Genomic DNA, 24,902 nt, shown 5'->3' on the forward strand with positions numbered 1-24,902 from the left:
ATCCCAGACCCGGGGCTCTCCAAGGCCCCGCGCTTCCGAGCTCCGCGCAAACTCTGGCTTCTCTTGTACGACGGAGGTGGTTTGCTCTTCCGTTGCCCCGTGGCTTCAGCTCATCTTTGGCAGGAAGGCGAGGCTTCCGCCCGGCACAGGGGGTGAGCTGGAGCACCGTGCCCCCAAGCCTCTGGACAGCATTTGGAGGAGGGTGCTTCCTTAATCCCAACTTCGGGGAAACCCCTCATGGGCGTATTTGGAGCCTCCGGGCCCGGGGTGATATTTAGGGGGCGTCTGCTTTTGAGACCCTTAAGGGGTGCCGTTTGGGGACTTCGGGGTGGGATTTGGGAGTCTGTTTCGGGGAGCACCCCTCGGAGGCAGGGTTTGGGGGGCTTTGGGGAGATTCTTAGGGTCCGTGTATGGGCACCCTTGTCCGTGGAGCAGGATTTGGGTTATTCTTCAAGGGGAGAAGCAAAGCTTGAGGTTACTAAAGTCAAGGCGGGACTGGGGGAGGGCTTGTTTCAGGACGGGGTCCTGGTGACAGAACAATCGGGACCGACATGGCATTGTGGAGGTGTCAGGCCTTTGTGACCTCTGGTTTTGTGATGAGGTCCTCCCCGCGCCTGGAGGCTCAGGACTGCGAGACTGGACACGTCGGGGGCCCAGATGTTTCTAGGGAGAGGAGCCTCCCAGCTCAGGCTAGGGAAGGGACACCGGAGCCCAGCTCTTCCTGAGCTGACGCGGCGCCACCCGGCCTTTATTCATTATTCATAATAAGGTGGGGCTGTGGTAGGCGGCAGTTTTTTTGCCTCTTTCGCACCTGGTCCGCTGAAGGTTCTCGGCTTGTGAATTATTCACGAGGGGCGGATCAGCGTGCCGAAGGGACGTGCTGAAGGGGCGTTCTGAAGTCTGCCGCGCAAACGAGTTCATTGATGATTCGCAAAAGTTAAGTAGCACCCTGAGTTTTCAGTGGCTTTTCTAGGGGTTCCGTGCTTAATTCATGAGGAGCGTGGCTTTTGCAGCTTTGTCTGCGTGATCCGCGGTTAGCTTTCCCTTGCAGGTACCAGAGTTAAAACCTGGCGTCTAGCAAAGGGATGAGGCCTCCTACATTGTTCATTTCTTATGGCCTGGTAATCCCAGATAATCAGCCGGCTCTGGATTCAAATCCCATCGATCCTTTCCAGTTGTGTGATCTTTGGCAAATCGTTTTGTAAGCCTGAATAATGGGTATGAGGATAACGATAAGATTAGCTTACACTCGTTTAGCTACTTAGCGCATTTAATCTTCACGACAATCCTAGGAGGTAGGTCATTATTACCCCCACTTTATAGATAAGGAAACTGGGACACAGGAAGGCTAAGTAATTTGCCTAAGGTCACACAATCAGTGAGTGGCTGGGCCGGGATTCAAATTGGGGTCTAGTTCCGCAATCTGTAGTCTTAACCAGATGCCATAATGTCTCCCCTCCCCATTCCCCTGCGCCGCCATTTGATAGTACTACTACTACTAATATAACACTTAGCATGTGCCAGGCACTGGTCTAAGCCCTTTCTACTTATTTCTTCATTTAAACTCCATCGCAAGGTAAGTTGCTGTTATTCCTATTTTATGGATGGGGAAGCAGTGGCCCAAGTTGGGGGTTTCTCTAGTGGCTGAGTATTCATAACTAATTTTATATTAATGTAAATATATATTTACATATCTTAACATATTACTTTTATAACAGTGCCTTGTGCCAGCAATGTTCTAAGGCTCATCCCATAATTTATATTCTCTGATTTTCTTTTGTTTGAGACGGAGTTTCTCTCTTGTCGCCCAAGCTGGAGTGCAATGGCGCGATCTCGGCTGACTGCAACCTCTGCTTCCCGAGTTCAAGCGATTCTCCTGCCTCAGCCTCCCCAGTAGCTGGGATTACAGGCGCCCGCCACCATGCCCAGCTAATTTTTGTATTTTTAGTAGAGACAGGGTTTCACCATCTTGGCCAGGCTGGTCTCCAATTCCTGACCTCAGGTGATCCACCCGCCTCGGCCTCCTAAAGTGCTGGGATTACAGGCGTCATCTGATTTTCATAATAACACATTACTATCCTCATTTTACAGTTGTGGAAACTGAGGCACCTGCCAAAGACATGTAGTGAGTTTGGGTTTGATTGGACCAAGGCAGCCCTTGTTCCTGAGGCGGGGAGAATGGAGGGAGGCGTGGAGAGGGGAGGTGGGGGCAGGGAGTACACGTCCCCTGGGTTTTCTGGTGGCACTGCAGTGACATCTTTCATTATTCATGAACAGGAAGGCGTGCTCACTTTGCCTTGGCTATAGCATCGTAATCCCTATTTGCTGGGCAGGGCAGTCTTGGGTGTTTCTTCGCCTTATGCATAATTCATAAATTGGGTGGAACCTTTCTTGACCTCTCTGAGTTTCCAGGTTGAGCTACTGCAGCAGCATAATTCATTATTCAGGACCTGGGAGAGTGTGTTTTCCCTGCAGCAGCCCCATTTCCCTGCTTACAGTGTATTAGATGCAGCAATAGGCGGGCGTGCCCCTTTTATTCCAACCCACTGGGCCTCATGCATTATTCATGAGTAAGTTGTGGCCTGGGTCTCCTTGGCTTCCGGGCCCCTGCAAGATCATCATTATTCATGAATGGGGGTGTGTGGCTTCCATGTTTTAACATCTGCTTTCTGGTTGCTGGTTGTTAGTCTACCAACCACTCAACTTCATGCATAACTTATAATCAGGAAGCATGGCCTTAACGGTTTTTCTTCGCTTCCTTGACAGCCTGGCTGCAACAATTCATTCATTAGTCACATTCCATGAGGCGTGGCCTCTGTTTTACCTGTTTTCGTTGTTACTGCCACAATGTCCACCAGGTGGTGCTGTTCCACTTCTAACCGAATGAATCGCAACCGAGTAGGGAACTTTATGCATGATTCATAAGTAGGCGCGGCCCGCTTGCATCCGGGTTTCTGGGGGTGGGGCCCAAGGTTTTGTTCCGGCCCCAGGCTCAGCGTCCGCCATCTTGTGTCGGCGGCTCGGCTGTAAGGAGGTGGCAGGGACAACCACAACGGCCGGGGGAGGAGAAGGCGGCAGCGGCGATTCTAGGCGGCCCAGGCGGCGGGGAGGAGGAGAAGGAGGAGGGTGGCGGCCGGGCTTGGCTTCGGCTCCTTGAGGAGTTGGCGGCGGCGCGACCCGGGGAACCGGCATTGGTAAAAAAACGTCCTTTCACTGCGCCTCGCCCTGGGCAGGGGTTTCGGGGAGGCACTGGAGGGCCCTGAGCCACGCTGCTGTCGGGGCGGGCCGCGGTGACTCGGGAGCCAGGAATCAGCGGAGTAGGGAGGGGGAGCGGATCCTGGGGCGGGGCCGACTTTCCCCGGCCAGGACCACTCCGGCTCCCTCTGGTTGCAAAATCTGACCTTGGAGTCGGACCCCCAGGATGTGCTTTTAGAGACTCACGCCCAACATCTCTAGTCTGGGACCTGACTCCGTCCCGAACCTTGTATCTCAGATCAGAACTCTTCCCCAGTCTCCAATAGAGATTTACGTGGATCAGCATTGCTGATCAGAGCTCCTCACCATTGAATGCCGTTAAAGACCTGCCCCAGAATCTCCTTTGAGACACTTCCTAGCTTCTCAGTATTTGTCCTCAAGGCTTCCAGGACGGGCTAGATCTCGAAGGGGTCCATAGGCCCTTTATCTCTGTAAGAGAGTCCTCTTTAGCATTTTCCTTCAGACCCCCATCCCACACACATGCTAGCCGCGCTCAGAGCTTCCAGGGGTACTAGACCCTGTGAAAGGCCATTTGGGCCTGGCCTTTGTGTCGGGGACCCCTCTTCGCCACACGTCAGGTCTCCTAACCCCACCCTGGCCCTAGCATCTTCCATCAGAGACTCTGCCCAGTATTTCTACTCAGAGACCCCTCTTGCCATCTGCCTTGAGAGACTCTTCAATTCCTAGACTCTGTCCTTTGACACTTTCTCTACTTATATGGAATTTCTCGCTTTTTATACTTCCAGTATTCAGAGACTACTGAGAGGCCTCAGCATCTTCCCCATCAGGCACCTTGAACCCCCAGAGCCTTCCAGTGCACCAGATACCAGGGAGGAACTGTTTGGATACATAATCCTCCATCAAAGAGCCCCTGCGAGCATCTGCTCTTGCAGACCCCGTTGGCTTCTAGCCCCTTCCATCAGAGACTCGCCTCCCCAACCCCACCCTAGACCCAGCCTCTGCCTTCAAAAACCAACCTGGGTTCTAGCTGCTTTTTTCACAGATCCCTTATCCTCACATCAGGCCTCAGAATCTGCCCTCAGATCCTTTCAAGGTCCCTAACGTCTGCAGTCAGGGGTTTTCAGCTTCTGCTTTCAGCCTCCTTGGACCCCAGGATCATTGTCAGATGTCCCTTCCCCCCACAGGCCTTCTTGTTTTCTTTTTCTTTTTTCCGAGACACAATTGTTTCACTATGTCGTCCAGGCTGGAGTGCAGTGGCGCCATCTCAGCTCACTGCAACCTCCACCTCCTGGGTTCAAGCGATTCTCCTGCCTCAGCCTCCCGAGTAGCTGGGATTACAGGCATGCACCACCACGCCTGGCTAATTTTTTGTATTTTTAGTAGAGATGGGGTTTCACCATATTGCCCAGGCTGGTCTCGAACTCCTGACCTCAGGTGATCCACCTGCCTCGGCCTCCCAAAGTGCTGGGATTGCAGGCGTGAGCCACCGCGCCTGGCCATGGCCCTCTTGTTTTCTACTGCAGTAGAAAACCCTCTTCTCAGCATCTACCTCCAGCGCCTCCATGGGGTCCTACATAATTGGTCAGAGAAACCCAACCCCATTTGGGGACCTAGCCAGTGTTTGCTTACTAACCTTTTTAAGGCCTGAACTATCTGGGCCCAGCTTCCCGTTTCCACACCCTCAGAGCAGCTGTGATACCTAGCATGTCCTGTCAGAGATTGACACAGGGCCTTTGTGTTCCATTAGAAACCTCTCCCAGCCCCTCACCATCCACCCTCACAGCCTCCTGGGACTCTGTAGTAGGAATGTCAGATACACCTCTCCTCTTGCATGTCCCTATCTATTATTTTTGGTTAAAGATTTCTCTCTGCTACCAGCATCTGTCTCCAGAGTCCTCCAGAGCCTCAACATCCTCCTGATGGAGGTTACCTCTCCCCCCAGACCCCAACATCTTCCTGCTGCCTCCTCAGACTCTAGAATCCCCCACCCATTCCCTTTGCAGCTTCCATGGGGCCCAGCAACTGTCCTCCTACCTCCTTGCAGCCTTGGGGGCCTCCACTGCAATTTTTCAGCCTTTCTCCAAAAGATCCTTTTCCAGAGATCCGAATTTGAGTCTTTTCCTAATACCCTAGCCTAGTCCTTTCCCTCCCAGGACTTCTAACATCTCCTTTCCCATTTGTCTCAGAGCCTCCTTGCTCTTAGACACCCACTTCCTGATTCTCCTCTCACGTTCCCATGGACTTCTCAGTTAACCCCTCCCAGAAAGCTTGACATGCTCCAGCCCCCCTTCTCTATGCCCTAGCTTCTCCATCCTGCTAACCTGCCTCCTCTCACACCTCCAAGACTCCTCCCTCAAACCCTCTGGTTTGGGAATAGAGAATGCTTACACTTGAAAATCTTCAGTTTGGAGACTCAGGTATGTTTAGAAACTAAGCCACAGCTCAGCTTTGCCAAACAGTTCACAGTGTGTATGTTATGGTGGGGGCCTGAGCAAATGTTGAGGTAGGAAGGGTGTAGATTGTTTTTCTGCTGGGGGTGGGGGATCTTTAGCTCCTCTGCAGAGTTTCTGTCCCAGACTCCTGCTTGCCTTGAGACAGGGCTGTTCCAAACCTTTGCAGTCAAAATCCACTTGAACAATCATCTGAAACTTCTTAGACTCTTGCTGCCTGCACTGGGGATCCAGAGGTGAAATGTCCAGATATTAAAGTGCTCTCTGGCCCTGGATCATCTCTAATTTATGGAGTGAGGAAATGGCATGTCCCAAACAAACTGACCAATGACAAGGCAAGGAGATAACTAAGTAATGGAGGCCACTACACGTGCCCAGGGAGGAACTCACATCCTGAGGTCAGTGAGTTCTGACCACAGACCTTGGCTTCTTTAACCCTGCCAGCAGCCCCTTGAAGACAGTTTCATTTGTCCCAGCTTTTGGAGAAAATGAGGCTCAGAGGAAATGAGATCTCTACCCCAGGTCAGTCAGAGAGTCAGTAAATGGAAAATATGGTTCACCTTTGTCTCTACTAACTCACCAAGCCTCTTGCTACCCAGGTTGGCTCTTAGCATTCTAAGCAATTCACCTGGCTATCTCAGGGGCTCCAGCCAGCCTGCTGCCTCCCCTCATCTCCCATTCCTTAGCCCTGTGGACTGGGCCCTGAGCCCAGGGGCATTTGGCAAACAGTCCCCCACCAGCTGCATGCCTCTGGGCGAGTGAATGGGGTTCTCTAAGCCTTTGTTTTCCCATTTGTGATTTGGGCATAGGGTTATCTGGGTCATGGGGATTGTTAAGATTAGACAAAGCCCTTTCTTCTTTGATTGACACACAGTATGCTCTTGGTAGATAGTAGGGAGCTCTTGTCATTGTGGTTGGTGCTAGTGACAAGTGCCAAGATGGAATCTTAGGTACATTGGGATACTTAGTGTCATAAAAGTCTCAGTGTGGGAGGACTTGTGTGAACAGAAGACTCAGTGCCTAGAGGAGCACTTGGGGTGAGGGGAAGTGATGCTGGGTCCTCCCATCTCCAGCATGTGGACCCAGTCACCCCCACCACCAGATTTCACTTCCACAGCAGGCTTTATTGTTCTGTCTCTGGGACCTAGCAGGTGACCCTGGGCAAGTTACTTCTCATTTGTCCGGCAAGGACGCTAAACTCTGCCTTGCTGGGTCAGGGTCATGGAGGGGATGAAATGTGATAACACGAGGAAGCAGCCTGGGCTTCAGAGGCAGTAGATCCTGGTCTGGTCCCAGCTCAGTGTGTGGGAACCTTGGTCACCGAACGTCCCTGAGTGAATTTTTTTCCATCACTTTAAAGTTGGGGGTATTATTGATAGCAGTCCAAACCCCACAGGAGTACCCTGAGGACAGAGTGAGACGAGGTTTAGAGAAGTGCTTACTATGGCATCTGGCACAAGGAGGACTCCTGATCAATCTAATACTCATTTATCATTGTGGTTAACCTGTTTAAGGGACTCCGCATGCAGATGAGGCTTGGGATGTGTTTGTTTTCTACCTTTTTGCAACCTCTTTTATTGGTCTGTGTCGGTTTTCCCCTCCCAAAGCTGGGGGCAGGGTTGGGCTTTATAAAACTTGAGCCCCTCTGGGGACTGGGTTCTCAGCAAGTTACCGCTCCTGCCATCATGCCACCCTGATGGATGTCCAAGCCTCACTTCCCTCCTGCACTCCCCGCTCCCGCCGCCGTCCCTGGGATTAAGGGAGAGGAGAATGGCTGCTTGTTACTGCCTACCTACTCTGTGCCAGGTTCTATGCTCTGTGTTATTTATCATCTCGATAACCCCATGGGGAAGGTAAGTGGTATTATCACCCCTGTTTCACAGGTGAGAAAACTGAGGCCTGTGGCGGTTAATTATTACTGTTAGTGCGTGGCAGGCTCAAGATTTGAAACCAGGTCTGTCCTGAATCCACATCCTTCCCCTGACCTCGACACAAGTACATTCTTGTCATTCCTTTCACTCCAGGATTGGAGTCTCTCCCTCATTATGCTGGGCTGGGAAGAAGCAAATGGCTTAGTGGTCAGCAGTGTGGATTTGCAAATCAGACCACCTGGGTTCAGATCTTAGGTCTGACAGCTGTGTTACCCTGGGCAAGTCCTCACCTTTCTGTGCCTGTCCCCTCTTTGCTGTAAAATGGGGGTACTAATACTTAAGTCTTCCCTTCCCCCACAGTTGCTACTAACAAACAGAAAAACGGTACCCATGTGCTCCAGGGTCACCTCTGACCTTCTTTTTTTCCTCCAGATGTCCAGCTCGCCGCTGTCCAAGAAACGTCGCGTGTCCGGGCCTGATCCAAAGCCGGGTTCTAACTGCTCCCCTGCCCAGTCCGTGTTGTCCGAAGTGCCCTCGGTGCCAACCAACGTGAGTGTCCTCTCCGTGGAGACTGGCAGACGAGGTGGTGGGTGGGAAAGTCTTTTGTATCACTGTCTGTCTATCCATGCTCCACTCCTGTGTGTCTCCCTAAACTTGTTCTTTTCCTCTATCCCTAGGGAATGGCCAAGAACGGCAGTGAAGCAGACATAGACGAGGGCCTTTACTCCCGGCAGCTGTAAGTGGGGCCAAGGCCGGGCTGAGGGGTGTGGAATGGGACATTGAGAGGATAAGGTTGGGTGGGGCAGGCCCTGACCTAGAGTACCCCCTAACCTGGCAGGTATGTGTTGGGCCATGAGGCAATGAAGCGGCTCCAGACATCCAGTGTCCTGGTATCAGGCCTGCGGGGCCTGGGCGTGGAGATCGCTAAGAACATCATCCTTGGTGGGGTCAAGGCTGTTACCCTACATGACCAGGGCACTGCCCAGTGGGCTGATCTTTCCTCCCAGGTACCTCTTCCTAGCACCCTTCCCCCTTTCCCCCTTCCCGAGGCACCACTGTTCCCGGTGCCACAGCCATTTCATCTTTTTCCCTACTGCACACCCTTACAGTTCTACCTGCGGGAGGAGGACATCGGTAAGAACCGGGCCGAGGTATCACAGCCCCGCCTCGCTGAGCTCAACAGCTATGTGCCTGTCACTGCCTACACTGGACCCCTCGTTGAGGACTTCCTTAGTGGTTTCCAGGTATCTTGGGGGTACTACCCAGCCTTCTGCCCAGTTTTCTCAGAGCCCATCTCTGGTTTATTCAGTAGTGTTCAATATTGATTTAATGGGTCGGCCTGAATGTCAGGTTTTGTGCTGGGGGACTAGAGTATGCAGGCAGCAGTTAGCCCCTGGCCCTGCCTTTTCTTTTCTTCTTTTTTTTTTTTGAGACGGAGTCTTGCTCTGTCGCCCAAGCTAGAGTGCAGTGGCGCGATCTCGGCTCACTGCAAGCTACACCTCCTGGGTTCACGCCATTCTCCTGCCTCAGCCTCCCGAGTAGCTGGGACTACAGGTGCCCGCCACCACACCCGGCTAATTTTTTTTTGTATTTTTAGTAGAGACGGGGTTTCACTGTGTTAGCCAGGGTGGTCTCGATCTCCTGACCTTGTGATCCACCCGCCTCCGCCTCCCAAAGTGCTGGGATTACAGGTGTGAGCCACCGCACCCGGCCTGGCCCCGCCTTTTCAAGTGGGGAAGATGTGTACAGACAGTACAGCATAGTGGTTGTGGGCACAGACTGTAGAGCCATACTGCCTTGCTGCAGGCCTCCAGCCTTGGTAGTGTGACTTCAAGCAGGTTGTTTCATCTCCTGTACCTTTGTTTTCCTGTTTGTAGTCAGTGCGTGGTAGCAGCACTGACTTCATGGACTTTTTGTGAGGGTTAAACACGTGGAATTGCAGCTGGCATATAAGGACTGGATGGGTGTTTGTTAATTAAAAAGTCCAGGCCGGAAAGAGGTGCTCTGGAAGCTGAGAGTTGGCCCTGGAGTATCCCAGGTTGCCAGGGCACTGCAGCTAAATCCTGATGGAGGAGTAGGAGCTCACCCTGGTGGGGAAGGATGGACATTCAGGCAGAGAGCAAAATCCCAAAGATCATGGCGGAGCAGGCGTCGTCTTGAGAATTGGAAGCAGGTGGGTGTGGTAGGAGTGAGCTCAGACTTTGGCTGGAGACAGTTTTACTCCAGTGTTTCACAGGGCATGGCAGACAGACAGCAGCGGGTGTTTGTCAAATAAATGAGTCAGCTCTTCTCCAAACTCCGTCCTCCCAGCTACCTCTTCACCTTTCCTGGTATAGTCCAGGGGTTCATTTTCGACCCCCACAGAGTCTGATACACAGTAGGTGCTATGTGTTTGTGAAAGAGGCTGACCCAGCAAAGCCTGGATGTGTTTGTCTTGAGGACTGCCTGAGTCCTCCACACCAGCCCTCCATTTTTTCCCCTTCACCCCAATGCTGGGCCTGAGCCTCCATCTCTCCACAGGTGGTGGTGCTCACCAACACCCCCCTGGAGGACCAGCTGCGAGTGGGTGAGTTCTGTCACAACCGTGGCATCAAGCTGGTGGTGGCAGACACGCGGGGCCTGTTTGGGTGAGTGGCAGCCCACCTCCCTCCCTGTCCCCTTTTCCCCCAACTCCTACCAAGCCCAGGCCAAGACTCTAGGCTCTCCCTGCCCTCATCCCTTCTCAGCTACCCAGGTTTTGGGTTCTGTGTTTTCATCTCTCCCCATGTGGCACAAGTACCATCTTACATCCCAGCAGTGATAGGCTGAGTTTGCTCAGCAAGTTTTCACTACATCTTGAGGGACCCGTGGGACCTGTATGTGCATGGGACACAGGCACCAGCCCTATTGCTTCCCTCTACAGGCAGCTCTTCTGTGACTTTGGAGAGGAAATGATCCTCACAGATTCCAATGGGGAGCAGCCACTCAGTGCTATGGTTTCTATGGTTACCAAGGTAAGGAGACCAGCCCTAGGGTTCCTGGCAGGCAGGTGGGCTGCAGTAGTCCTTCCTGTCTGCTCTTGGTACCCTGGGCCTGTTTCTGAGACTCACTCTTCCTTTAACCAGGACAACCCCGGTGTGGTTACCTGCCTGGATGAGGCCCGACACGGGTTTGAGAGTGGGGACTTTGTCTCCTTTTCAGAAGTACAGGGCATGGTTGAACTCAACGGAAATCAGCCCATGGAGATCAAAGTCCTGGGTGAGCTGGGACCATGGGGGAAGCAGAGGGCAACTAGAAGATATGTTCCTGGGTTCTGGCCGGGGAGTTGAAGGGAGAAGACATGGCCCTTGGTTCAGAGTTGGGGAGACACATCCTGGTGTTTGAGATGAACTACAGACAATCCTGTGGGGTCCAATAAGAGCTGGTGGGCATGGGGGAGAGGTACTGTGTTTGAGCTATTCCTGGGAGAATGTGTCCCTGGTATCTGAGCTGAGTGGGGAAAAAGTCTCTGGTGTTTGAACAGGGCAGATCAGCGGATCTACTTGTGTGTGAGCTGATTTGGATGGGAAGCAGAGAAGGTCTTCCCGTGTAGACTTGGAGCCAGGGACACAGGTTCTCGCGGGGTCTGAGCTGAGTCTGGGGCACAGGAGAGATGGTTTCTGATGTCCAAGTGGAGCCTGGAGCAGAGGGAAGACAGCTTCTGATGTCTGAGCTGAGTCGGGGCAGGAGGTTCCTTATCTTGCAGGGGTTGTGGATTTTAGGGAGAATGGGTAGACTGACAGCTCTCTTCCTGCCCTCTGTAGGTCCTTATACCTTTAGCATCTGTGACACCTCCAACTTCTCCGACTACATCCGTGGAGGCATCGTCAGTCAGGTCAAAGTACCTAAGAAGATTAGCTTTGTGAGTGTGTCGATGGGATCAGTGGGCTGTGGGGGGTGGTTCTAGGCATTCCCTAGTTCTCCATTCCTCTCTTCTGGTTCTGATGACCTCTCCCTCCGCCACAGAAATCCTTGGTGGCCTCACTGGCAGAACCTGACTTTGTGATGACGGACTTCGCCAAGTTTTCTCGCCCTGCCCAGCTGCACATTGGCTTCCAGGCCCTGCACCAGTTCTGTGCTCAGCATGGCCGGCCACCTCGGCCCCGCAATGAGGTGGGTGAGTGGGCGAGCCAGCCAGCGCAGACATGCCTGGCACTGCAGGCTCACCATGCCTCTCTGCCTGTCCACACTCCCTGCCCTCACTGTGGCCTGACAGATCCTCTCTTGGTTCTTTCTGGCCCACCAGGAGGATGCAGCAGAACTGGTAGCCTTAGCACAGGCTGTGAATGCTCGAGCCCTGCCAGCAGTGCAGCAAAATAACCTGGACGAGGACCTCATCCGGAAGCTGGCATATGTGGCTGCTGGGGATCTGGCACCCATAAACGCCTTCATTGGGGGCCTGGCTGCCCAGGAAGTCATGAAGGTCAGCACGGGTGGGGAGAGGCAGGATTGGGGTGGGCCAGGTGCCTCCATGACTCTGTCACTTGCTCTCTGTCTGTGTCAGGCCCCTGTTAACCACTGACCACCCCCTCTCTCCCTTCCCCTCTCCAGGCCTGCTCCGGGAAGTTCATGCCCATCATGCAGTGGCTATACTTTGATGCCCTTGAGTGTCTCCCTGAGGACAAAGAGGTCCTCACAGAGGACAAGTGCCTCCAGGTATGTGGGTGGGACCTGTGGGGAGGGCATCATTGGGGACATTTCTGGGGAGGCCTCTCTAACCCTCCTCCCTTTGCATTCCTTAGCGCCAGAACCGTTATGACGGGCAAGTGGCTGTGTTTGGCTCAGACCTGCAAGAGAAGCTGGGCAAGCAGAAGTATTTCCTGGTGAGTGGTCCCCTTGGATGTCTGCTCCCCTCATCTTGGCCTCTGGCCATCACCCCTGGGGCTTCCTTCGGCATCTCAATGCAACCGGTGGCGCATTCTCTTTGCCATTCTCCTTATCTTGAAGGGAAGCCCAGTGCATCCCTCGTTTCCCCCTCTGGTGCCTCCTTCCTCACATGACTACGTGTCATTTCTTAGAGTCCTGCAACCTGAAGATGTGGTGTTAGCCCCTCTCCCAGTCTCTCAGGGTAGTGAGGGGTGATGGGTAGCTTCACACTAACCTGCATCACCCTGACCAGCCTCTGCCTGTCTTCTTGGTTGCTTCTTAGGTGGGTGCGGGGGCCATTGGCTGTGAGCTGCTCAAGAACTTTGCCATGATTGGGCTGGGCTGCGGGGAGGGTGGAGAAATCATCGTTACAGACATGGACACCATTGAGAAGTCAAATCTGAATCGACAGTTTCTTTTCCGGCCCTGGGATGTCACGGTGAGTAGGGTAGGAGGTTGGGGCTTTGTCGTCTCACTTTCCTCCTTTTTCTTTTTTTTTTTTTTTTTTGAGACGGAGTTTCGCTCTTGTTGCCCAGGCTGTAGTGCAGTGGCGTGATCTCTGGCCCACCACAACCTCTGCCTCCTGAGTTCAAGCGATTCTCCTGCCTCAGCCTCCTGAGTAGCTGGGACTACAGGCATGCGCCACCACGCCCGGCTGATTTTGCATTTTAAGTAGAGACAGGGTTTCTCCATGTTGGTCAGGCTGGTCTCGAATTCCCGACCTCAGGTGATCTGCCTGCTTCAGCCTCCCAAAGTGTTGGTATTACAGGCGTGAGCCACCACACCTCACCCCTCCTTTTTCTTGTTCCCATTCTTTCTGTCAGAGATCTTTCTGCCTCTGCCAGAAGCCCTTCTTTTTGGCCTTTCCCTCAGCTTCTGTTTTTTTTTTTGCCTTAACCTCTTTTTAGTGCTGGTTGGGACGGTGTGTCTGGGGTCCTCAAAACTACTCTCAAGCTCAATTCACCTAGAGTACTCACAGGACTCAGCATATAGTCGTGCTTGTGGCTACGATTTATTACAGCAAAAGGATACAGACCAAAATCAGCAAAGGGAAAAGGCTGGTGCAAGTTTCTAGGAGTCTTCTCCCAGCGGGAGTTAAACAAGGCGGCCTTTATTTCCCCAGTAGCAACAGTAACTACAGAAATAACAGCAACAAGGTGTAACAAGACATGAAATGTTGCCAACCAGGGAAGCTTGTTAGACTCAGCACCACCTCTTTTACTTGGGGCTGGTCATGTAGGCGCCCCCTTCCTGGCACATACCAAAATTTCCAGACTCCCAGAAGGAAAGGTGTTCAGCATAAACTGTATTGTTTGCATGAACGGTTTAGGCACAGTGAACCACTGATACCAGGTAGGGAGCGGTGGGAACCTTCCTGAATTCCAAGTTCCCAGACACCAGCCAAGGAGCCGACCTCGGAAGCAGGCCTTTCCAAGGGTTGTAGTTTCAGTCTCCTAGGCTTACACTTCTCTGCACATATGGAAACTGGGTTGGTTATGCAGGGTTCTCTGAGAAGCCTTCTGTAAGGAGCAATGTCATTTTTGCTTACCCAGGATTTATTCCCCCTTTTATTTCATTTATTCACCAGATAGTTTTAGTACTGTTTTAGGTATTGGGGATATACCAAGGAATAAAACAAGATTCCTGGAGGGAGAGGGGAACGGACAGCAAACAATAGACACAATACGATCGTGAGGTATATAATTAATGTTGGTGATGAGTGCTCCTCAAAGGAAACAACTAAAACCAGACAAGGGAAGTCGGGGTGTCGGGGAGAATGGTTTGTACTATTGATGACAATGGTTAAGGAAGGCCTGAGTTCTGCAAAGACCTCAAGGATATGAGGGACTAGAGTGCCCTCTGCTGTGGAAGAGCCTGCGTAAAGATCCTGAGGTGGGAGGGGTCAGGGAGCCAACTCATTTTACGGTAAGTGGAGGTGGGATCCAGGGGAGGATTCTGAGCAGAGGAGGGACGTGGCCCAATTTGGGCTTTGAAAGGATCCTGCTTGTCTGTGTGCCAGCATCCTGGTGGTGGTTGGGGGAGTCTGCATCAATCCTGGGTGCTATTACCTGAAAAAATAGCAGGTGTTAGACAAAAGAACAGATGTCTGGCCCATTGTCTCCAGTCTGTTCCTGTCCACAGCTTCCCTTTATGCTGAGCCCCTGCCACATGCATCATCATCCTGGCCATGTGGCATTGTCACAGACCGTCTCTCCTGCTAGCCTCCTAACTCAGGGCCTGGGTCTTCCCCAGCATTAAGTAAATCAGTCTCAGGCAGACAGCCCTTTATAGGTGTTTGGGCCAGGTGCGGTGGCTCACGCCTGTAATCCCAGCTCTTTGTGGGGCCGAGGTCTTTGAGCTCAGGAGTTCAAGACCAGCCTGGGCAGCATGACAAAACCCTGTCTCTACCAAAAATACAAAAATTAGCCACGCATGGTGGCACACACCTGTGGTCCCAGCTACTCGGGAGGCTGAGGTGGGAGGATCGCTGGAGCCTGGGAAGTTGAGGCTGCAGTGAGCCGTGATCACGCCACTGCATTCCAGCCTGTGTGATGGAGAGAGACCCTGTCTCAAAAAAAATAAAGATGTTTGTTGGGTGAATGCACAAATAAGTGAGCTTTGTTCCCCCATCCCCACCCTGGAACTGCACTTTCTTAACCCTTTAGAAGTTAAAGTCTGACACGGCTGCTGCAGCTGTGCGCCAAATGAATCCACATATCCGGGTGACAAGCCACCAGAACCGTGTGGGTCCTGACACGGAGCGCATCTATGATGACGATTTTTTCCAAAACCTAGATGGCGTGGCCAATGCCCTGGACAACGTGGATGCCCGTGAGTTTGGAGGCGGGTGAGGTGGTCAAGGGCAAAATTGTGTGTGTTTCGGTGTGTATATACCAAGAGGGGTGTCTGTCTTTCTGTCCTCTCCTGATGTTTCTTTCCCAGCTCTCGCTTTGTCCTCCCCACAGGCATGTACATGGACCGCCGCTGTGTCTACTACCGGAAGCCACTGCTGGAGTCAGGCACACTGGGCACCAAAGGCAATGTGCAGGTGGTGATCCCCTTCCTGACAGAGTCGTACAGTTCCAGCCAGGACCCACCTGAGAAGTCCATCCCCATCTGTACCCTGAAGAACTTCCCTAATGCCATCGAGCACACCCTGCAGGTGATAAGCTGTGGGAGAAGGGAAAGAGGCCAGGCATCTGGCCAGGCTGCTGCCTCTCCGCCCCCAGGCCCTTGCCTTGCCTTCAGATGTTGCATGCCTAAGTGTAAGATGTGCCTTTTCTCCAAACCTCCCTCCCTCACTTCCCACCAGGCAGCCTAGGTTTCTAGAATGACTCATTCTTTTTTCACTTTTATTTTGATTTTTTTTTCAACACATAGACAAATATTAAGAATATTATGATGAATACTCAAATACCATTCCTCACCTAAATTTAACAATTCTTAATGTTTTGCCACATTTTCTTCTTAGATTTATGTAGATTTTTCTTCTTTGTGCTTAAATGTGTCACAGACATCACAACCCTTTACTCCCTACTATTTCAGTGCCTCTGCCAAGTGAGGATATGTTGCTGTAGAGCAGGGTTTCTTAGCTTCAGCACTACTGACATTTGGGGCTGGTTATTTATTTGTCATGGGAGAGGGGATGCCCTGTGCACTGTAGGATGTTTCTCAGCATTCCTGACTTCTGCCCACTAGATGCCAATAGCACTCTCCCTCCATCATGACATCTCAAAATGTCTCCAGACATTGCCAGATGTCCCCAGGGGTGCCACATCACTCCCAATTGAGAACTACTTCTGCCTAACAGAAACATCATTTTCATGCTCAGCAAAATTAACAATCATTCTTACCATCTCTTCTAGTTATTTATTTGTCTCTAATGGTCCATATTCAGGTTTTCCCCAGCTGTCACTCAAAATGAGTTTAACAGCTGGTTTGTCAGGATGATTCTGTGTGTATGGTGCATTTATCTACAGAACAGTGCATATATTATCTAGCTCAGGGGTGTCCAATCATTTGGCTTCCCTGGGCCACATTGGAAGAAGAATTGTCTCGGGCCACACATAAAATATACTAATACTAACGATAGCTGATGAGCTGAAAAAATAAAAGAAAAAAAGATCCGTGCATAAATCTCATAATGTCTTAAGAAAATTTACAAATTTGTGTTGGGCAGCATTCAAAGTCATCCTGGGCTGCATATGGGCCACAGGTTAGACAAGCTTGATCTAGCTGAAGTTTTACAAAGTGAACACACAGGTGACCACCACCTGGGCCAAGAAACAGAACCTAGGGATTACCATTGTGCTGTCAGAATAATTCTTAGTGCAGTGTTTGAGGCCAAACCATTTAGAATAGTAGGAGTATGAGGGTGGGAACAAAATAGGGAAGGGAAAAAAAAAAAAAAACAGTTCCATCTGTCACTTTCTGCCTTCTGACACTGCAGTTCCAGAGCGGGTATGTTTGTATTTGTGCACCAACCACAGTCTTGCTAGGTCATGTGTAACCTTGAACTTAACCTCTCTGTACCGCAGATTCCTGTTCTGTAAAATGGGAATGACAGCATCTACCTCACAGGACTATTGTGAACCACTTGGCATTTACTGTGTGCCTGGCACTGTTTTAACCAAGCTTTAAATATATATGTATTTGCTCATTTCTTCCTAGCAACCCCATGAAGGTAGGTATCACTGTTGTAACACCTGTTTTAGAGACAAGGCACAGAGGTAAAGATGTTATCCTGTGTGCCTGAAGTCACAAAACTAGGTAATACGTGGCATAGCTGGAATCTGAACCTGAATTTCTAACATCTGTACACTCCAAACCACCTCGCTAATGACTGCGAACTGTCCTAGGAATTCTCAGAGGCCAGAAGCTCTGTCTTGTTTGCTATTTTATTTTTTGAGACAGGTCTCATTCTGCCATTCAGGCTGAAGTGTATTGGCACAATCATAGCTCACTGCAACCTTCCAACTCCTGGGAAGTGTCTGTACGTGTGTGTGTGTGTGTGTGTGTAAGTGTCTGTGTACGTGTAAGTGTCTGTGTGTACGTGTGTGTGTGTGTGCGCGCACGCGTGCCCGTTGACCAGGCTGGTTGTAAACTCCTGGGCTCAAGTGATCCACCTGCCTCAGCCTCCAAAAGTGCTGGGATTACATGTGTAAGCCTCTGTGTCTGGCCTCTGTCTTGTTTTCTGCCAAGTCCTCAGGGCCTGGATAGGGATCATTGTTGGTTTGGTCTGAGTTTTTTGTGTTTTAAAAAACTGTGGTAAGATATACCTAATTGAAGTTTTTATTTTTTATGGAGGCATAACATATCTAGAATAAGGTACACAGTTTTTTTTTTTTTTTTTTTTGAGGTGGAGTTTTGCTCATGTTGCCCAGGTTGGAGTGCAGTGGCACAGTCTCGGCTCACTGCAGCCTCCGCCTCCCAGGTTCAAGCGATTCTCCTGCCTCAGCCTTCCAAAGTGCTGGGAATACAGGCGTGAGCCACCTCGCCTGGCACTCAGATCTTAATACATTTTTAGGCTGGGCATGGCGGCTGACACCTATAATCTCAGCACTCAGGAGGCCAAGGAGTGAGGTTTGTTTGAGCCCAGGAGTTCAAGACCAGCCTAGGCAACATAGCAAGACCCTGTCTCTACAACAAATCTTAAAAATTAGCCGGGTGTGGTGGCATGTGCCTGCGGTCCCAGCTACTCGGGAGGCTGAGGTGGGAGGATCGTTTCAACCTGGGAGGTCAAGGCTGCTGTGAGCCGTGATTGCATCGCTGCACTCCAGCTTGGGTGACAGTGTGAGACTTTGTCTCAAACAACAAAACAAAACAGTTTTCCACATATACAGCACTATTATAACCACTGCCCAAATCAACTTCATTGGTTTTTCTTTTCTTTTTTTTTTTTTTGAGACGGAGTCTTCCTCTGTCACCCAGGCTGGAGTGCAATGGCATGATCTCGGCTCACTGCAACCTCCGCCTCCCGGGTTCAAGAGATTTCCTGCCTCAGCCTCCCGAGTAACTGGGATTACAGGCATCTGCCACCACGCCCAGCTAATTTTTGTATTTTTAGTAGAGATGGGGTTTCACCATGTTGGTCAGGCTGGTCTCGAACCCTTGACCTCAGGTGATCCATCTGCCTTAGCCTCCCAAAGTGCTGGGATTACAGGTGTGAGCTACTGTGCCTGGCCTGGTTTTTCAATTGAGGTGGGGGAATGGGGAAGGCTAGAGGGCTTCCCCACTTCCAGAGTAGCTGTGCGCCTTGTACTTGCTTTATTCACTGATGGTCCTTCTAATAATGCCTGCGGAAACCCATTTTGTCAACTGTGGCCACATGTAATCTGTTTGCTCTGTCTGCAGTGGGCTCGGGATGAGTTTGAAGGCCTCTTCAAGCAGCCAGCAGAAAATGTCAACCAGTACCTCACGTGAGTAACTCGAGTGCCCTCTCGCCCTGTCCCTGTCCACCAGCCAAGGCATCCCGGCTGCTTTCCTCATCACAGTAACACTTGGCACCAGGCATACTTTTCACATGAATGAGTGGCTGTTGGGGCCTCATGTTGTTTGGGGTCGGAACTAGTTTTCCATGGAGAAAGTAAGATTGCTCTGGAGCCCACTCTTGAGGCTGACATGTAATCCTATCCTCTGTCCTCTTCGATTCCTGATAGAGACCCCAAGTTTGTGGAGCGAACACTGCGGCTGGCAGGCACCCAGCCCTTGGAGGTGCTGGAGGCTGTGCAGCGCAGCCTGGTGCTGCAGCGACCACAGACCTGGGCTGACTGCGTGACCTGGGCCTGCCACCACTGGCACACCCAGTACTCGAACAACATCCGGCAGCTGCTGCACAACTTCCCTCCTGACCAGGTAATGCCCAGTTGTTGGGTCCATTTGGCAGAATGTGTTTCCCTGAAATGGGAGCCTGCAGTGTGGGTCCTCCCACTGCGGAGTCCAGCTGTGGCAGGTGCCCTGAGGCATGGGGATCTGAGAAGAGTGATTGACCCTGACCTGCTTTTTCCTCACCCTAGTTCCTTTGAGCAAAGAGGCTTGGTTGCTGTTTCCCTTGACTGTGGTGTGGGCTGCGTCATACCTGATTCCCAGTCAGGGCTGTAGGGATTATGGGGGAGAAATTCTGGAGTTAAGAGCACAGGAATCAATATGGGTTCAAATCCAAACTCTACTTGAACTTAGGCAAATCACGTAACTTCTCTCTGTACCTCAGTTTCCTCGTCTGTGAAGTAGAAATAATAGTGATCTATCTCATGGGGGGTTTGGGGAGGATTAACTGGTATTTATTAATATGAAGTTAGTACAATGCCTGGTAATCCATGAGAGTTTGTTAAATGATGGGCTGTCTAGCACAAAATGACTACCCAGTGATTGGTAATTGTTCTCTCAGCCAGATCTCTGGTTCAACCTGTGGGACCCTACAGTTGAGGTATTTTGTGATTGGCTCCAGTCCCCATCGAGTGCCCAACCCAAGATAGTGAATTGGGGGCACATCTGGGGCCTAGGTGAAGTGTGAAGATTGTCAGAGAGGCCTTCACTCTCAGGTCCTGTTCTCAAAAATCTCTCCATCCCTTAGCTCACAAGCTCAGGAGCGCCGTTCTGGTCTGGGCCCAAACGCTGTCCACACCCGCTCACCTTTGATGTCAACAATGTAAGTCTCCTTTCTAGGGTCTTCTGGGGTCAGGTGGAGGGTGAATAGGTGGGAAGGAGGTGGCGGCTCCCCACTTGAGGGCTGATGTGCTCACCCTTCCCTGCCCTGCCTTCTCCTAGCCCCTGCATCTGGACTATGTGATGGCTGCTGCCAACCTGTTTGCCCAGACCTACGGGCTGACAGGCTCTCAGGACCGAGCTGCTGTGGCCACACTCCTGCAGTCTGTGCAGGTCCCCGAATTCACCCCCAAGTCTGGCGTCAAGATCCATGTTTCTGACCAGGAGCTGCAGAGCGCCAATGCCTCTGTTGGTGAGGGTGTTTGGCCAGTTGGCCAGGAGTCACCCCCACATGTCCCCGGCCTAGTCCAGCCTCCCCACCAGTCCTCTACCCCTGGTTCTGCTCTGCTCTGTGACCCTAGGCCTGAGGTTTACCCACACCTTCCTTTGAGCCTCCCTTTGACATGAAGAGGGTAGGTTGGGGCAAATTATCTCCCTCCCTCCTCCTCCTTCCCACTATCTGGCCCTCAGGAGAACTTGCTGTTTTACTCTTGCTCTGTGTATTTCCCTTAGTTTTGTTCTTTCTTCTGTTTCTTCTTGATCTGTTCATCTAGGAGGTATGATCTCTACCAGCAGTCTCTCTCCCTTGATACTTTCCTGCCTTGTCTCCTTCCAGATCCGCCCCCATCTGTACATCTACCTGCATGTTTCTCTGTGCATCTTCACCCTCCATAGTTTGGGGCTGCGGTTTACTGACATCCCCACCCCACCCCATCTGCATATTTTTTCACCACCCCTCCCTTCTGTATATGATGCTTCTGTAGCTCTGTAACGCCCCCTACATTTACCTTCCTTATATCTCCCCCATCTTCCTCTCCATAGATCTCCTCCCATTTCCCCTTCCATGGTCCCCATCTTCTTTCTGAAATGTCTACTCCTTCATGTTCCTTTATGTATGTCTTCCAATCTTTCCTTCCATAGCTCTCATCACCTTCATATATTTCTTCCATCTTTCTCCTCCCACCTGCCTCGCCCTCTGTATATACCTCCACTCTCCCCCTTTTATATCTTCTCCATCTCCCCCCATATCTTTCCTCTATGTCCACATCTGTGTATTCCCCCCAACTTCCCCTCCATATATCTTTTTTACTCCCCTTTTCCTCCCTGTATCCTCTGTGTTCCCCCCATCTTGCTCTACATCATTCTTCCCAAGATCTTTACGTCTCCCATCTTGATCTCTCCATCTCCACTTTCTCCTAACATTTTCATTTCCGTTCCTTAGTGTCTCTAGAGAGATCGTTCTTGATAGCCTCAGCTCTTTTTCTGTGTTTTTCAGGTTTGTATTCTGCTCTGCTCTACCTCTCCTCCTTGCCCCTTTTCTCTCCCAGGATGTCTCTCCTTTCCAAATCCTTTTTGTACCTGAATACCTTTTGCCCCACCCTGGGCTCTCATTTCCATCTCAGACCTTAGCCTGGGATCTAAAGGGCTGACAGTGTCCCTTTCTTTATGCAGATGACAGTCGTCTAGAAGAGCTCAAAGCCACTCTGCCCAGCCCAGACAAGCTCCCTGGATTCAAGATGTACCCCATTGACTTTGAGAAGGTACGGGGTGGGGCTCAGGACAGGGAAGGAGGATGGGCAAAGCATAGACAGGCTGGAGAAAACAGGAGTATCTGGAGCCAGCCCCGGGCCTTTGTGGGGATCAGATTGTGGGCCTGCCACATGGCTCTGAATGAGTAGGTGTTCCCAGCCATCTCTTTGTGATCTGGGAGAGTCCAGCAGGCAGTTGCAGTGGAGGATACACATCTTCTTTATCTGATCCTCTCCCCACTGCCCTCACACCCTCCCCACTCATAACAGGATGATGACAGCAACTTTCATATGGATTTCATCGTGGCTGCATCCAACCTCCGGGCAGAAAACTATGACATTCCTCCTGCAGACCGGCACAAGGTGAGGGGAATCTAGATCTGATGTTCCGCCCTCCTCCAGGTTTGAGTTACCCACACTTAGCCCCTCTGTAGACCCTGAGGCTCTTGTACTTAACTACCACCTTCTTTTGTCCCTTCTGTCTCTCAGAGCAAGCTGATTGCAGGGAAGATCATCCCAGCCATTGCCACGACCACAGCAGCCGTGGTTGGCCTTGTGTGTCTGGAGCTGTACAAGGTTGTGCAGGGGCACCGACAGCTTGACTCCTACAAGAATGGTTTCCTCAACTTGGCCCTGCCTTTCTTTGGTTTCTCTGAACCCCTTGCCGCACCACGTCACCAGGTGGGGGCCTGCATCCGAAGCAGGGTTTGGGTGGGGTGTATCTGTGTAGATCTGGTTCTGATTCACGTCATACCCTGTCACCAGGTGAGGGTTTCTGTCTGTGTACCTACCCTTTTTGTGTATCCTTTTTCACTTATTCATTAATCACATTATTTGAGTACGTGCGAAAAGATGGGATATTTGAATTGTGCCCTGGGAGATTATTAGTAACTACACAATAATGGCAGCCAAAATTTATTGGACGCTTCCTACACTTAAGTGCTTTGCTTGCTTCATTAATGAATTCACTCAAATATTTATTGAGCACCTTTTGTGTGCAGGTACTCTTCTAAGTTATGTTCCTCAAGTAGATTATATAAATAACCTATTAAATGATTTTGGAATCAAAAAAGGATAAAAAGAGGCCGGGCGCGGTGGCTCACGCCTGTAATCCCAGCACTTTGGGAGGCCGAGGCACATGGATCACTTGAAGTCAGGAGTTTGAGACCAGCCTGGCCAACATGATGAAACCCTGTCTCTACTAAAAATACAAAAAATTAGCCAGGCGTAGTGGTAGGCACCTGTAATCCCAGCTACTCGGGAGGCTGAGGCAAGAGAATCACTTGAACCCGGGAGGCGGAGGTTGCAGTGAGCCAAGATGGCGCCATTGCACTCCCGCCTGGGTGACAGAGCGAGACTGCATCTCAAAAAAAAAAAGATAAAGAGGACTTGAGAATACCAGGGGGCGAGGGGATGTATTTGAGATTTTGTGTAGGATGGTCAGAAAAGGCCTTGCTGAAAAGATGACATTTGAGATCAGACTTGGAGGATGTAAGGGGACAAACCGTGCAGGCTTGGTGGCGAGTGGGGACACATTCCAGGCAGAGGGACCAGTTCTTGAAAGGGTACCAAGATAGGGGTGTGCCTGGCAAGTTGGAGGAATTCAAAGTCCCCAGAGTGAGTGTGAGATTGAGGAGGGGTAGGAGATGAGAAGAAAACAGAATTTCATTGCTTAGGGTGAGATAGGAGCCACAAGAGGATTTCGAACAAAAGAGGGTTGTGATCTGACTGAACACGTCTGCATGGGGGTGGGGGGGATGGAGACAGATGGGGGCTGGACCCTCTGGGATGGTCTCCATCTTACACTCCCCTCTTTGTCTTGCAGTACTATAACCAAGAGTGGACATTGTGGGATCGCTTTGAGGTACAAGGGCTGCAGCCTAATGGTGAGGAGATGACCCTCAAACAGTTCCTCGACTATTTTAAGGTAAGGCCCCTCCCTTACTCTGTCACCCCACCTCAGGGGGCGAGGTGTACACGGTGACTTGCTGGCCTGTCCACCTCCATGACCCTGCTGTTCCCCCTCCCTCTCCAGACAGAGCACAAATTAGAGATCACCATGCTGTCCCAGGGCGTGTCCATGCTCTATTCCTTCTTCATGCCAGCTGCCAAGCTCAAGGAACGGTTGGATCAGCCGTGAGTTGGACACTGGCCAGGCTAGGGGAGGCCCTGTATGGGTTGGGGAGCCTCATCATCCAGCTGTCCCACTCCAGTTCACTGCCCCCACCTACCTGCCCATCCTCTCTTGCTTTCTGCCCTCCTGACCCTATACTCCCATCCCCCTATCCCCAGGATGACAGAGATTGTGAGCCGTGTGTCGAAGCGAAAGCTGGGCCGCCACGTGCGGGCGCTGGTGCTTGAGCTGTGCTGTAACGACGAGAGCGGCGAGGATGTCGAGGTTCCCTATGTCCGATACACCATCCGCTGACCCCGTCTGCTCCTCTAGGCTGGCCCCTTGTCCACCCCTCTCCACACCCCTTCCAGCCCAGGGTTCCCATTTGGCTTCTGGCAGTGGCCCAACTAGCCAAGTCTGGTGTTCCCTCATCATCCCCCTACCTGAACCCCTCTTGCCACTGCCTTCTACCTTGTTTGAAACCTGAATCCTAATAAAGAATTAATAACTCCCACATCGCCTGCCCTGCTGGTTCCAGGGAAGGAAGGGACTTCCTGGAGCTGTCTGGTTCAGATGATAACTCAGAGGGCTCAACCCCACCACACCTGCCAGTTTTCTGGACAAAGAAAATGTAATTGCCACCTCTTCCTGCCCTCTCTGCCTAGGAAGAGATGGAGGCACCAGTGAGGCCATAGTGAGCAGGTACTTGGGTCCATGTGACTGTTAATTTGAGCTGGGTTCAATTCTCACCTTCTCCATGTCCTAACTCCTTGCTCTGTGAAGAGGAAAGTTACGGTGACCAGGCCGCTAGGGCATGGCCAGCATGCCTTATGTCCTTAGGGCAGATCCCCTCCCACCTGGCTCAAAGCACTCAGACCCTGGGCAGCCTTTTGTGGTCATGGTTCCCAGCACCAGGAATGCCTGTGCTGCTCTTAGTTCAATTTCCTTGCTGCAGGGGTGTCTTAAACAGCTCTGCCGAATGCCAGTGCCTGCAGGCATACTTTGCGATTTTTATGGAAATACCTTGAGAACATCTGTAGAGGAAAAGCCCGTTGCTTGCCTTACGCTTCCCCCGCCCCTGCCGCCGCCCCAGCCCCAGGTCTGCCTGTATTCCCCTTGAGGATCTTCAGCCTCC

The 24,902-nt window shown here is 51.5% G+C and overlaps 1 protein-coding gene across 4 annotated transcripts; it reads left to right on the top strand.

Annotated features, from left to right (window-relative positions):
- On the top strand, positions 1-24,281 carry UBA1 (ubiquitin like modifier activating enzyme 1). Of its 4 annotated transcripts, none has more exons than XM_063601687.1 (27): positions 2,983-3,194; positions 6,111-6,188; positions 7,970-8,086; positions 8,215-8,273; positions 8,376-8,544; positions 8,647-8,781; positions 10,058-10,164; positions 10,440-10,530; positions 10,642-10,774; positions 11,320-11,417; positions 11,522-11,668; positions 11,802-11,978; positions 12,107-12,211; positions 12,298-12,378; positions 12,705-12,860; positions 15,088-15,253; positions 15,388-15,584; positions 18,776-18,840; positions 19,081-19,276; positions 19,995-20,069; positions 20,189-20,378; positions 21,578-21,666; positions 21,925-22,017; positions 22,144-22,335; positions 23,480-23,581; positions 23,690-23,790; positions 23,947-24,281. In XM_063601687.1, exons 2-27 carry the CDS (start codon positions 6,171-6,173, stop codon positions 24,080-24,082), a joined length of 3,195 nt encoding a protein of 1,064 aa, XP_063457757.1. In that variant the 5' UTR covers positions 2,983-3,194; positions 6,111-6,170; the 3' UTR covers positions 24,083-24,281. The 4 variants fall into 4 exon arrangements, with proteins under 4 accessions (XP_003809713.1, XP_003809712.1, XP_063457757.1 ...); XM_055106853.2 differs by lacking the exon at positions 6,111-6,188 and adding an exon at positions 7,473-7,519 and having other exon boundaries at positions 2,994-3,194; XM_003809665.6 differs by lacking the exons at positions 2,983-3,194; positions 6,111-6,188 and adding an exon at positions 1-152.
- Positions 24,282-24,902: the final 621 nt, after the last annotated feature.

Source organism: Pan paniscus, chromosome X (assembly GCF_029289425.2).
Source record: "Pan paniscus chromosome X, NHGRI_mPanPan1-v2.0_pri, whole genome shotgun sequence".
Classification (NCBI taxonomy): domain Eukaryota; kingdom Metazoa; phylum Chordata; class Mammalia; order Primates; family Hominidae; genus Pan; species Pan paniscus.

Bases quoted from the DNA above. Each gene is read 5' to 3' on its own strand.
- UBA1 (XM_055106853.2), top strand. From the start codon at position 7,478: ATGCTCTGTGTTATTTATCATCTCGATAACCCCATGGGGAAG. The intron at 12,379-12,704 runs GTGAGTGGTCCC...GTTGCTTCTTAG, and splicing joins GCAAGCAGAAGTATTTCCTG to GTGGGTGCGGGGGCCATTGG. The intron at 20,070-20,188 runs GTAAGTCTCCTT...GCCTTCTCCTAG, and splicing joins TCACCTTTGATGTCAACAAT to CCCCTGCATCTGGACTATGT.